At 46.5% G+C, this 12,965-nt stretch overlaps 1 protein-coding gene across 2 annotated transcripts in view; it reads right to left on the minus strand.

The window, feature by feature from the left end:
- The window catches only part of LOC122389091 (alkaline phosphatase-like), a 32,155-nt gene extending 20,121 nt beyond the window's left edge, over positions 1-12,034 (minus strand). The window contains exons 1-3 of one of the 2 annotated variants that reach the window (XM_043380781.1): positions 11,754-12,034; positions 1,216-1,351; positions 484-568 (exon numbers count right to left, since the gene is read on the minus strand). In XM_043380781.1, coding sequence (XP_043236716.1) covers positions 484-568; positions 1,216-1,351; positions 11,754-11,823 — 291 coding nt within the window. In that variant the 5' untranslated portion in view covers positions 11,824-12,034. Of the gene's footprint in view, positions 1-483; positions 569-1,215; positions 1,369-11,753 lie in introns of both variants that reach the window. The other variant, XM_043380782.1, reaches the window with a different exon arrangement.
- Positions 12,035-12,965: the final 931 nt, after the last annotated feature.

Below are 12,965 nucleotides of genomic sequence, written 5' to 3' on the forward strand. Positions count from 1 at the left end.
CACCTGTTCATGGGCATAGTCACCCATTCATGACTGACGGGAGATAAAAAGCATAAAAATAAATAAAAAATGGCCCTACAAACAGTTGCATTTTGCGACCATAACCTAGGTATATCATGGAAGTAATTGGCATTGAGACGAATTCGGACCCAAATTGAAGTGCCACTGTTTCGCGAGCCACAGGTGAACATTCTGAACTGAACTTCTCACTAGGTCAATCGATATAGATAGCCACAACCAGTCTACATTGGGTTATTGCAGCAGTACTTCAATGGTGGGTTTTGTTTGGCAAGCTGTGGCCGGGAGCTGACCAAGTATAGAGTCATCGCACGTAATTGGCTGATCGAACCTCCACAGCTGCATGGCTGAACGAACTTCCAAACAACGCCGATGGCCCAGCCACTGCCTATACCTACTAGTAATGCACTTAACAGGTAATTGAATAATTCAATTTACAATTTTCTGAAGGCGATGTTAGCTTACCTTTGAAAGCGCTACGTGGGGGAATTTCTCGAAGTACAGATGGCCCTCCTCTCCGTTCTTGCCCTGCTGTTGCCCTTTGTAGATCCTGAAAAATAAACGAAATAAATAGTAGGTATACGTCACCCGTCCGGTACAAACATTGATTTTAGATGTTATATCATAAGACAGCCCGTGAAGGTAGATTAATTCGGATCTTTATAATAGTCTGTCAACCATTCCCTGATCTTTGTCATCCTTTCGTGGATACTTAACTTTCGGTCTAACCTTCGGTCTAAAGTGCCGATACAATTTTAGCATAAATTTATGTAATTCAATTTATAAATTTAAATTTATGAATTAAATTTATGCATAAGTTATGTTCACACATGAATGTCAACCTCTCGTAATTCCAGTGAAACAAGTCAATAATAATAATAAGTGTGACAAAACTGGCCTTCATGCAAAACATGCCGTTTTGGGAGTCCTGTATGGTGTATATATACATAGGTATAGGTCTCGTAGTACAATAGCGCTGGAACGTCCGATTCTCAGAGACTGACAACAATCACGAGCTATTTAAAGCTGCAGACGGCATCCCAGTTACCAATAGGTTACAGTAAATGCTGTAACAGTAGCTGTGCTTCCCGTGATGGTCCGACAATGACCGACCGCATACCTGGCAGCAGTGATGGTCCCTGCCCTCTGACCCACCTGGGAGCGGTGATGGACGATGGTCCCTGCCCTCTAACCTACCTGGCGGCGGTGATGGTCGGGATGCCCATGCCGTCGCCGATGAAGACGATGATGTTCTTGGCCTGGTTCCGGTTCGGCTCATTGTTGAGCGCCTCCTCCAGCTCTCCCTCGGCCTCGCGGTACCAGAACACGTTGTCTGTAACGGGCATCTTCCTGTCAGGAGGTCACCACGTGACATCGGTGGAATACGTCATACTCGCGTCATAATCGTAATGACACCATAAACTATGTGTGGCTAGCAGTCGGTGTGAACTCTGGACTGTAATACAGAGTAAATGAGGCTTTGATACCGGTACAATAAAAACCTAATTCCCAATTCAGTAGTAAATCAGTTTTTTTTCTTCCTCATCAAAATCTCTTACACTTGACAACCACCAAAATCAACCTCTGCCGCCCACCGTTTGGGCGGCAGAGTCACGAATATTTTTGGGCCGGCGACATTGCGAGCGTCTCCTGTGACTGAGTTCTGCAACACATGTGTGCAGATTCTGGCGTACTAAGCGTGCGTTCGACATCCGATAATCAGGGAACATTATCTGGGATCACCGAGATCATTCGGTGTTTTAGGCTGACACCGTGCACAACGGACATGACAACTAGTAGAAGAGCCATTAGTGAAGCAAAAGCAATATAAAAATGTGACTAATTGCATCAATGTGACACCAAATAATTACCGGTGATCCCGGATAACTACCCCTCCTTTTCCAGATGCCGAAAGCAAGGTAAATTAATATCGTGACCGTAATAAGAACTTTCGCTTACTGGATCATGCAACCACTGCCACACCCATGCCAGATCAAACATGTCATAAAAATCTACCGAGGAAGGAATGAAGACATGTGAGCAATGAGCAATGCATATACACAGGCTGTGTGTGATATCCACAGTGATAAATATTCCGAAAACAAGAACAAGAAATCATTTCAGTCAAATAAGGCCAAATTATACTCAAATAGGGATCAAAACCACTGGCCATATCTATACGTCAACAAAACTGTATACAAAAAAAATAAATAAAAGAAAACGAAAAAACTTTAAAACTATATAAAGCTATAACCAAAATTAATAAACAGAATACCATTGCCGGATTAACGGGAATAATTTGAACACAAAGCGCTACTAAACGTGCACAATCAAAGACATAACCAACCAAGACATGACCAGATGTTTATTTTTACTCGGAGTGTGTTTTCCCCGATACACTCATTGCTCCGTTCGGGATGGCCCAGTCCCTATGAAATCATCTTCAATTATATGTAGGTATCGCTTGTTCTCGCAAGCCTCGCAGACGGTAGGTTTTGACGCTGGCTGTCGATGCACGGCAGGCTGGACGTATAGAGTCTGTAGTGCAGGCTGTATAAGTGCAGTGTACAGTTAGTGCAGGCTGGACGTATAGTGTCTGCAGCAGCGACGTCGGGCCGTTAGCCGAGCTCCCATGGCCTTGGGTACGACCGGCCGCCCGGCATAGGGCTGCGATAGAGCTCAAATATGGCCAGGGAGGCATCACAAACGGATGGCGTCACGCGCGACTCTGGCTGCAGCCCCGTCTGCAGCCTGGCTGCCAAAACCGCAATTGCAATTGTCTATTGGTCCAAGGCACCGTAATGTCCAATGTGCTATAGGATCAATGCTCGTAACCAGACTTGTGCCAAGGTCCCAATAAGGTCCGAGATCCAGGGTTCGCAGAGTCCAAGGTCCGGGACCTTGATGGATCCTGGACCTTGCATTGTCATTTTTGTCGTGAGACCTTGGAAACCCAGGACCTTAAAACATCCATATGCCGCGAGACCTTGGAATCCCAGGACCTCAGCATCTGCATATGTCGCGAGACCTTGGAATCCCAGGACCTCAACATTTGCATATGCCGCGAGACCTTGGAATCCCAGGACATCAACATTTCATGTGACATGAGACCTTAGAAACCCAGGACCTCAACATTTCATATGCCGTGAAACCATGGAAACCCAGGGGACAGGACCTCAAAATTTTGGTATGCTGCAAGACCCTGCAGAATGCAGAACTTCAGTCCCAGTTTTATTATTTGTCATGGGATCTTAGGAGAAGGGCCGGGACTTACGGATCTCAAGAATCCTGGAAGCTGAACCATGAGGTTTATGTTGCACATGGGCCACTAAGGACCCTGCACTTGGTTTTGTCTGTAGACACTTCAATAAATATCTATGGTTGAGCGACCAGCTGCAGGTGGCTAAGATAGATACATGAAGAGAAAATGAACCAGACTGTGTAGACATATATAGAGCCAAATGGTTGTGATGGCTGTGAGGCAGAACTGGAACAAGAGACCTGGTAGCTTTTTACATTACCAATGTTATGGATTATGAAACTGCCAAACGGCAAACAGTGGACAGTGGTGGTTTGGAAAACTCTTTTCTAATCTCACCTCACATATTTTCTGGGTTGTGATATGCCGGGCTTGAAGCTACTTGGAAGCTACCCACTTGACCAAGTAAGTGTCAAAGTTATTTGATTTGCAAGTCATCAAATCATCATTGAGCAATGAGCATCCAATATAAGCAATGATTCCATGTCAGTTCAGCTTTTTCGTTTAGCAGGTTTCCGTCGGACAATTTTTCGTCTGCAGATTTTCGTCCGCAGACTTTCGTTTCGTCTATGCATTTTTTCGTCTGTGCATTTTTAGGTTCGCGCATTTTTTCGTAAGGACATTTTCCGCCTCGTATAGACGAAAAAATCCCGGACAGAAAAATACTCAGACGAAAAATGCACCAAATCAGTTCGTACAGACGAAAAAAATGCAAGACGAAAAAGTCGGACGAAAATCTGCCGACGAAGAACCGTCTGACGAGAAAAATTGTCAGGTGGGATTTTGTTCAGAGCCTTCAAGTCAATGTGAATGAGCAGTAAGTAAGGTTTGCGCTCGCTGATGCTCTAATTCTATTGGCTTTGTCGATCAGTTTTTCTGTTAGCGCTCGCACAAACAAGACTTAGAACATATTGAGTTTTTATCCAAGGCATTACGTAATGTGCAGAAAATCGAAAGAGCATATACCTATCCAATTCAATGTTTCCATTTTTGAAGCCTGTAGGTTTTATTTCTGTTTTTTTTTATATTACCTGAAAGAATACTTGGATGTATGTCTTCCATAACTGTAAGGTGCTATCCTACATTCTTAATGATCAGGTAAGATTGATTTGAAAGGGGCATGACAATACAAAATGCAAGGTACCTATTCATATTACCTACCTATATTTTTATGAATTTGTCAGGCTAAAGAAGGAGAGATTGATATTTTGATTTATCTTTAACTTGTGTTGAAGCTCCCCCTACCTATGTTGGTAAATGATAAAACCACCACAGGTTTGCATAGGTTCTGCCCCTTTCAATGTTGCTCATTGCTGGGCATCCGTTGGCATATTTAAAAGTAAGTCTGTTCATCAGAATGTTAGTTCAAGTTCTTGTTGTGGGACCCTGAATACTTTGGATCCTGAGATGTAGGTATTCTTGCCGTGGGACCTTGAGGACTGTGGACCCTGAACTCTGAAGTGTATACTTGTTATGGGACCTTGGGGACTCTGGATCCTGCAATGTATACTTGCCGTGGGACCTTGGAAACCTTGGATTCTAGAAATTGAATTTGCCGTGGGACCTTGGAAACCTTGATTCTAGAAATTGAATTTGCCGTGGGACCTTGGAAACCTTGGATTCTAGAAATTGAATTTGCCGTGGGACCTTGGAAACCTTGGATTCTAGAAATAGAATTTGCCGTGGGACCTTGGAAACCCTGGATTCTAGAAATTGAATTTTCCGTGGGACCTTGGAAACCTTGGATTCTAGAAATTGAATTTGCCGGGGGACCTTGAGGATCCTGGATCTTGATTTTTGGTCATGGCACAAGTCTGCTCGTAACCATTTAATTTTCACCGGGGATTCCCACCTCGCTGTACCTTCATATCCTCGGCGAGGCTCATATATATCACATCCCTTATTTTGTAATGAGCACATGTAAGCAATGCATGCATGTATAGGTGAAGGTGAAATGAGTGATGCAACATAACTCGTAATGGTTGGGTACATTCCGCTTCTAGCAGTTTGCCTCGTCTTTGTTTGAAGCCGGCGCAGGTAAATCCACTGCTGGGGAGCTAGTCTGTTAGTGTTCATGCATGTCAATACACTAAGAACATGGTCCATTACTGTGAACATGATTACATTGTCTGGGACGAGAGAGAACAGTGTTTCGAGCATATCTCCTAAAAATGGACAATGTATCACGCAATGATGCCTTGCCGTGTGGTCACGCAATGATATGCTACCCTACCAACGTCGACTATATTGACTTTATTGTGCATACAAATAAATCTAGATCAGTGAATAGTTCTCGGACACATGTGTCTGAAAATAAAATACAACAGATGTGTAGACAAGAAAAGCGATCAATACAATGCATTGGAGCAGACGGGAAACCCGCACAAGTGTACACTGTACAATACCCGCATTCCGCACATGTCCACGTTCCACAATGCCACCATTCGTCACACGAGGCCATGGCGTCGGACAAGGGAATTTTTAGAACTGGGACACTATTGTCACATTGATAACGGGGGCTAGCTGCTCATTACCGACTTGCGCCGCGAGTGAAGTCATCTGATCGACTCCGTTACCGAGTTAGGATATATATACAACGGTCGAGCTGCTGGGTAGATGGACGGTCAACAGTGTTCAGTGACAGAGTGGCTGAACTCTCAACCTACTCCGGCTACAGGACGCCCGTTGCTCGGATTGATCGAGCTGTCTGGTCACAACAATCATCTGACGACTGAGTGCATTTGAAAAACTTCTGAAGGGAAAAACAACCAAAAGTGTGGTTACTGCTGGTTTTGAAACCTCCAGAGACCTACATAATGATCGGGTATCCATTTTCTATACACTGCCATTGCCATAATAAAATGGGTTCGACTGGTTTATAAATCAAGTTATATGGGGATGACTCCTATGGCTCCCTTTTCCACTGTCAATGTGTGGCTATATATCGACGAACCATGATTGGCACACGTACCCTATTGTTATCGTTTTTACGTAGTAGTTCAATGGTCAATGTACAGCGTTACATACCTACTTCCCTGCAGTATGCCGGTATACGTGACATGTCCGGCTGTCAATTGTTGAGCACGATTCCATTTCTCTACGTGATAATGTTGCAACGTTATACCGGGGTCAGTTCAATTCGACAACCTTGGGAGGCCGGTTCCACCATTGGCCGGTCACACTTGCTTAGAGAAGCATGAGTTGAATAAGCACTTCAGAGAAACTCATGCAATGCAGATGAACTAGCAAACTTACAAGCCAGTGAACACACAATGGGGATAAATTAGGGAGGCAAACGCTCTCCGTGACTGAGAAAGAGAGGGAGAAAGAGATAGAGAGAGAGAGAGAGAGAGAGAGAGAGAGAGAGAGAGAGAGAGAGAGAGAGAGAGAGAGAGAGAGAGAGAGAGAGAGAGCTTGTAGTTCGGTGTCTTGCACATTGCACAGTATACATATTCGTGACGGTCATATAAATTCATATTGAAAATACACACATTTCATTATGTAACACATCAAACATAAGGCAAGAGTTGAACGAGCATAGATACGAGAAATTCAGTTGAGCCAATCACACTATTTGAGTAGTTACATGTTCGAGTACAAGACTGCTGGTTTAACCCTCGCCGGACCTATTGGTTTTCTACATACGCGCCGGCCGAGGGGGGGGGGGCGGGTACGACCCCCCCCCCCCTCGCCGTTTCGCCCCTGGTGGAGCTAGCGCGTCGCGGAAAAAACGAGCGTGTGCGCCGTTACGAGACGCAGAGATTGGTGTCCGATTTTAAGGTCCTAGGTCAACTGGTGACCTCTGAGGTCAGGTCAAGTGCCCCAGGGTACGGTTCAGTTTTTGGTGAATAACTTCGCAAAAAACGGCCGCAGAGCCGCGATTTTGGCAGCATCGTGTTCGCCTCGCTCAGGTGCGTCGAATGATATACTTTTTGTCTGGGTCAGGTCAACTTGGGGTGTTGACCTCAGGTCAAGGTCAGGTCAGCACCCCCAGGTCACGAAGTTGGTCGAAAGAGGTCATGTCGCATATCATTCGATTTGGCAGGTCTTCCTGAGTCCATTGGTGGCTTTCTCGACTCGCTAGCTCAATTTGATCAAGAGTTATTGACGAAAAACTAATATGATCTTGATGACGTCATAAATGACGTCACGCAAGGTCAACATTGCAAAAGTGACGCATCTAACCTTGCAAGGAGTGCATCAAATCACGATTCTGTGTGCTTGAGATAGTTGGAGATCGTTCCCGGCGCCAGAATAGCAGTTTTCATTTTTCCCCATTGACTTATAATGGTGAGGTCACGAAAATGACCTGACCTCATATGACCTTTAGGAAAAATCCGAGATATACAAGTTGTGAGACTCATAATGGATACTACTGTTAACGCCAGACCCGTTGAGACCCTAATTTTTCGCTATTATTTTTAAATGCGTGGAATAATTTCAACCATATTTAGGAAATAGCTGTTTCAAGACCTGCCGAAACTTTTTCTTCAAATACGTTTTGTTGTCATTTAAATATTTGTGGCACTTGTCATTGACTCGTAATGTTAACTGTTTTTCCATCCTGGATAGAGGCTTTCATACGTCATGACATTAGGCTCCGCCCACGACTGCGGCATTGACCCGTGCCCATCAGCGACCTCTGTACACACGACACCCCTGCCATCTGTAAAGGACTATGAATTTCGCTGACGCTTCACGTGCTATGTATCAATTCAAATTGCAGCAGACGGTCAAGTAGGTGTTACGCTCTTGTTGACTCTCGTATATAGGACCAAGAAAACCATCACTCCTCAACCTACTACTCACACATGCTTCGAACAAACGTTAAAGATTCCTAACAAATACGATTTTCGATGTAGGAATATGTTTGAAATACGAGCGAGCCTTATGATGTGAAGCGAAGGCAATTAACTAATTATTGCGTTGTTCGATGGTTGCATAGCGATGTACAAATTAGCAACTACTTGATGACATCCGACATCCCATTATCACATTATCTGCAACGCCATAGGCTTTAAATACAGGTGAATATGTCCTAACCTTATGTCAAGTATATGCCATCTGCCCGTCATTTGCAGCTTATGAAAAATAAAACAAATATCAGCGAACCTATCAGCATTGTAAAAACAATGCGCATTGAGCATTTATGGCTCATCAGTCATCATGTAGCTCTTTGGGCACTGTCAGACAAGACGTTACGCACAACTCCGCCGGCTTTCGGCACCGCTCGACCGTCCCCGCTCCCCGCCACGGCGCGAGTGACCGCGCGCCGGCCCGAAACCGCCGCAGGCCAAGACCACAGAGGCGGGGCTTAGCTTTGACGTCATAACGTATCACAGACTGACTGGTGATAGCCTCTACACACCGGGTGAAAATCTTGCTCGAAATTTAACATTACGAGTTAATGATAAGTGCCTGAAATATTGAAATGGCGACAAAATATCTAAATTGTAAAAGTTTCGGCAGGTCTTGAAACGGCCATGTCCTGAGCTTGGTTGAAATTATTCCACGCATTTAAAAATAATCGCGAAAAATTAGGGTCTCAAGGGGTCTGGCGTTAACAGTAGATCCTGCAAGTTTCATTTCCCTGTGACATCTCCTCTGGCAGTGAGGGCGTTGCAAAGTTGCGACATCTGAAGACCGTGCAGAGGTTCACTTATGACGTCATAGGTCAGTGACCTGACCTGACCCAAAAATGCGGTTGGTGTCAAAAGATGCGGCTTGGATCAAAGGTCAGGTATGCCAAGTTTCAGCTTTCTATCGCCAGCGTGTTCGGAGCTATCGCGAAAAAAACCCTATGGGGGGGCGGCACCCGTCCCCCCCTCGGCCGGCGAGGGTTAACGGTTTATTGACAGTTGAAATAACTGAGGTACATATCTCCCGGGAGTCCAGGATCTCGGCTTAAGTGGAAATGACAGGTTAAAGGTGAAAACATAACTCGTCAATAATCAATTCACTGCAGTGCCGCTCACTTTTTTCACCTGGCCACAGGTACAGTCACAGCCGCTTTAACCGCAGGCCATCCACATCAGGAAGTAGTGAAATCGAACGCAGAACCGCGGTGTGAAATTCGATCTCATTGGATCGAGAAACAATCACCGACCCTCCGGTGAGACTGCTGGTGCGGCTCGGTCCCGGGTTCTCGGAGATCATTGGAAACGTAAGGGATAATTGGCACAGCTAAAATAATATGTTCTCGTGGGTGTTGTTATGGTTGGGACATTTGCCCCTCGCATGTGTAGGGGGAGGGGGGTCGGATGGACCCCCTCCATGGTTTTTCGCGAATAACTCGCGCAAAAAGCGGCTGATCGCGACGAAACTTTCAATACCCTCGAGTTGTTCAATTTTACATCTACTCTGAAACTTTCATGACCCTGACCCAAGTGACCCTTGACCTGTGACCTATTTCTCGGGGCCATTTTTGGCCGGAATCGCGATTCGGCGAATGTCGGCTCACATTAGCCATGCGTTTGCAAGATTTTCGTGGTTTCAAACGTTCAGACATGTGCTTCGATGTTGCTCCCATGCATTAGGGTGGATGTCAAGGTCACCTGAAGGTCAGGTCAAGTCATTGACCTTGGGTGACCTCGGTTCATTTTTTCGAGCTTTACATGTTTCTAGGCTAGTTTTTGGAGCTGAATTCGAATTTAGAAACCATTTGAACATTAACGAAGTAGTTTTGGTGCCTTCGTAACATGTTACGAAGCTGTCAGAGGCGGTTGACACCTACTACGAATACCCGTCACGACCCTACTGGTTGACCTGACCTGACCTGACCCGACCTGGCCTAAATGCTTAAAGACATCATCTGTGATCAAAACTAACACGATATTCGTGATCAGCACCCCGAAAAAACCCATAGTAGCCACACTTTACTACTTTCAAACAGGTCCCGATTTTCCCGACTTTTGGGTCATTGACCTGACCTGGAAGGTCAACTAATGACCTAGAACCTTAAAATTGGGTATCACCGGCTTCGCCTCGTGGCGGGCAGCACGCTCGTTTTTTCTGCGAAGCTCTAGCTCGATCAAGGGCCAAACGGCAAGGGGGAGGTCCAACCGACCCCCCCCCCTACACGTTAGAAGCTGGCAAACGCCGCACACATGCGAGGGTTAACACGTGTCTGTTAGCCAATGCTTGCTTACAGGTTGCCATCCAGAGCCAAAGGTCAACTGCAATAAGCTTGTGTGCAGCATGAATGATTCATGCACCGGCAGGGCATTGGCCATTGGTCGTCTGTAGCTTCTACTAGCCGGCCTACAATACGAGGAAATATGATCATGATGATGATGATGAGCTAGGGAGGAAATCAGCCGAAGAGATAGATCGAACATCGGTAGTTCGGTGGTTCGGTGGGGTTCAATCGGCCGTAGCCATCGGAAGTTTGACGACGCCTTGTCATGCCAGTGGGCGCAGTAGTTAGTTCATTACTCATTGCAGGGTCGTAGCCCTCCGATCGAAATGACAGGGATGTTTCTAGACTGATGTAATGACAGAACATATAAATGCTCAATGCTCAGTGCTCATCATTGGTGGCCTCCTTTTGACTTGTGATAAAACATTCAGTGATAAAAAAGATGCTTCGAGCGGTACATTGCCGATGCGGTCTTCGGGAAAAATTTGCCTCTGCAAAAGTTCGCCTTATGACGACAGTAGTGCCTATTCACATAGCTATTACGCATCGGTCGTAAGGACAGCATGCTTTTGGAACAGTTGTGACGGTCAGCGCCATATATGATAGGCTGGCTACAAACGTGCATTTTTTCTTTAACCCCTTACGGCTCATAATACGAAACAAAGCGTTTATTGACTAAATCTATCATTTGGTCAACCTTGAACGGCTTGCTTTACGTTGTTACGATTGGCTTCAGCGACGAAAAGCAAATATCAACTGCCATGCTTCCGACATATAACTCTCGACTGCCGAGCTAAGCCCGCAACAGGCATAGCCAATAGCCATATAGCTCGACTCCCTTAATTAACTAGGCCGTCATATGTCCCACACTGCTGAGAACGGACATGTGAACCTCACAACCAATGGCCGATTACATCGGCAGTCCAAGAGCGTCCGGTGAGCCTCGGTTGTCCAGGGCCAAGGCCGCACGGCCCACCTCTGCGAGTGTTTTTGCTCCCGGCGCCGGAGATGTGCGCGGTCCGGGAGGAGGTGGGCATTCAAGGTCAGCTGGGGTCAAACGCCTCTATAAATGGAAACTCTGGCGTGCTGTTTCTGCTACCGTCCCACCACAGAACAGTTCACAGAACACTGAGCTTCTCGATTGCACATCTGGCCACATGTACCGGGCTCTCGACTCCCCACTGGCAATATGATGCATCACACAGCAAATTACACAGAACAACTCCTAAGCACGACCGATGGTTTGCTCTGCGGGGAATTCCGAAGGGTCGCCGCGGCCTCCCGGTGGCCTGTGACGCCGCCCGGGGACCGGTTTGGTCGGGAACGCCTCTCGCTCACCTTCTGTGGACTGTGCGGAGGTCACTCCCAGCAGACAGCCAGCCAGCACCCACACCGTCAGGGGAGCCATCACCGGACACCCTGCAGCGCGCGCGGTCCGCACACGACTGAACCACGCGGTACCGGCGGCGGCGGGTCGTCGACGGCGGCGCGGCGATTCTGAGACCGCCACCTCTGACGGCCGCCTGCCGCCTCCCGCCTCCCCGCCTCCCCTCCTCAGACGAGGCGTCACGTCTCTGCCGCCGGCTAGAGTGCACAGATTCCAAACTGGAGGGGACCAGCGCCGTAGCACATACTTGTAGAGCGTAGATATTCTGGACAGGACGGGGCCAACGCCGCAGCTATTTTCGGAGTACTGGAGTCGAAAAACTGATAAACAAGGCGTCCGGCATCCACCGGTGAACTTAATGCCTGAACTAGGCTTTACCTAAACTAGATCAATATGGGCGACAGAAGCACAGTACCTAATTATACATGCCTGTCGGGAACGGCAAAGGGCCGAGCATTTCATCTTTAGGCTGCAGGTGTAGTTCGACCGGCCATGCAGACAGTCTTTATTGTTCATCTTCTTTGGCAATAACAGCGTCTCTCTAAAACGGCGTCACCTAGCATCCCCAATGCTGATAAATTGAACATAATCAATTGTGCACAATGTATGCTGTAAACGGACGGATGTAGGGAACGGATAGATAGACGATGAACTTAGACGATGGATAGATGTAGACTGGCTGTTCGTGCCACGCAGCCACCCCCCGAAAGTCTTTTTTCGCTATTCCTCGGAACAGGGAATAGCGAAAAGAGAGCTGAGACCTGGCACACCTAACTTTCACTCAAGCAAGATAATTTGGCACCCAAATGCCTGTTTTCTGTCAGGACAGATACCTACTTGGCCAATTGCATTATATTGGATTTGGTTTTTAGTCACACCTCAATGGTTACGAGTTGACCTGAGACCTTAACATTTGATGCTTTATAAAATTATGCATTTTGCTCCTGAATATATCATATGTCTCCTCACGGAATGTACAAACTAAGCTTCAAGTGACCAGCATTGCATGCAATGTTTGTTGCAACAAACCCAGCGGCAGCCTGAAGAACTGAAGCTTTTTCACTCTTCACGTCAGGTGACGCTAGCAGCGCACTGCTCAGTGCTCAGCGGATTACGTGACAAAAGATCGTAAGACAAAAGATCGTATGAAAAAAGATCGTAAG

This window comes from Amphibalanus amphitrite, unplaced genomic scaffold, assembly GCF_019059575.1.
Source record: "Amphibalanus amphitrite isolate SeventyFive unplaced genomic scaffold, NRLGWU_Aamphi_draft 000343F_arrow, whole genome shotgun sequence".
Classification (NCBI taxonomy): domain Eukaryota; kingdom Metazoa; phylum Arthropoda; class Thecostraca; order Balanomorpha; family Balanidae; genus Amphibalanus; species Amphibalanus amphitrite.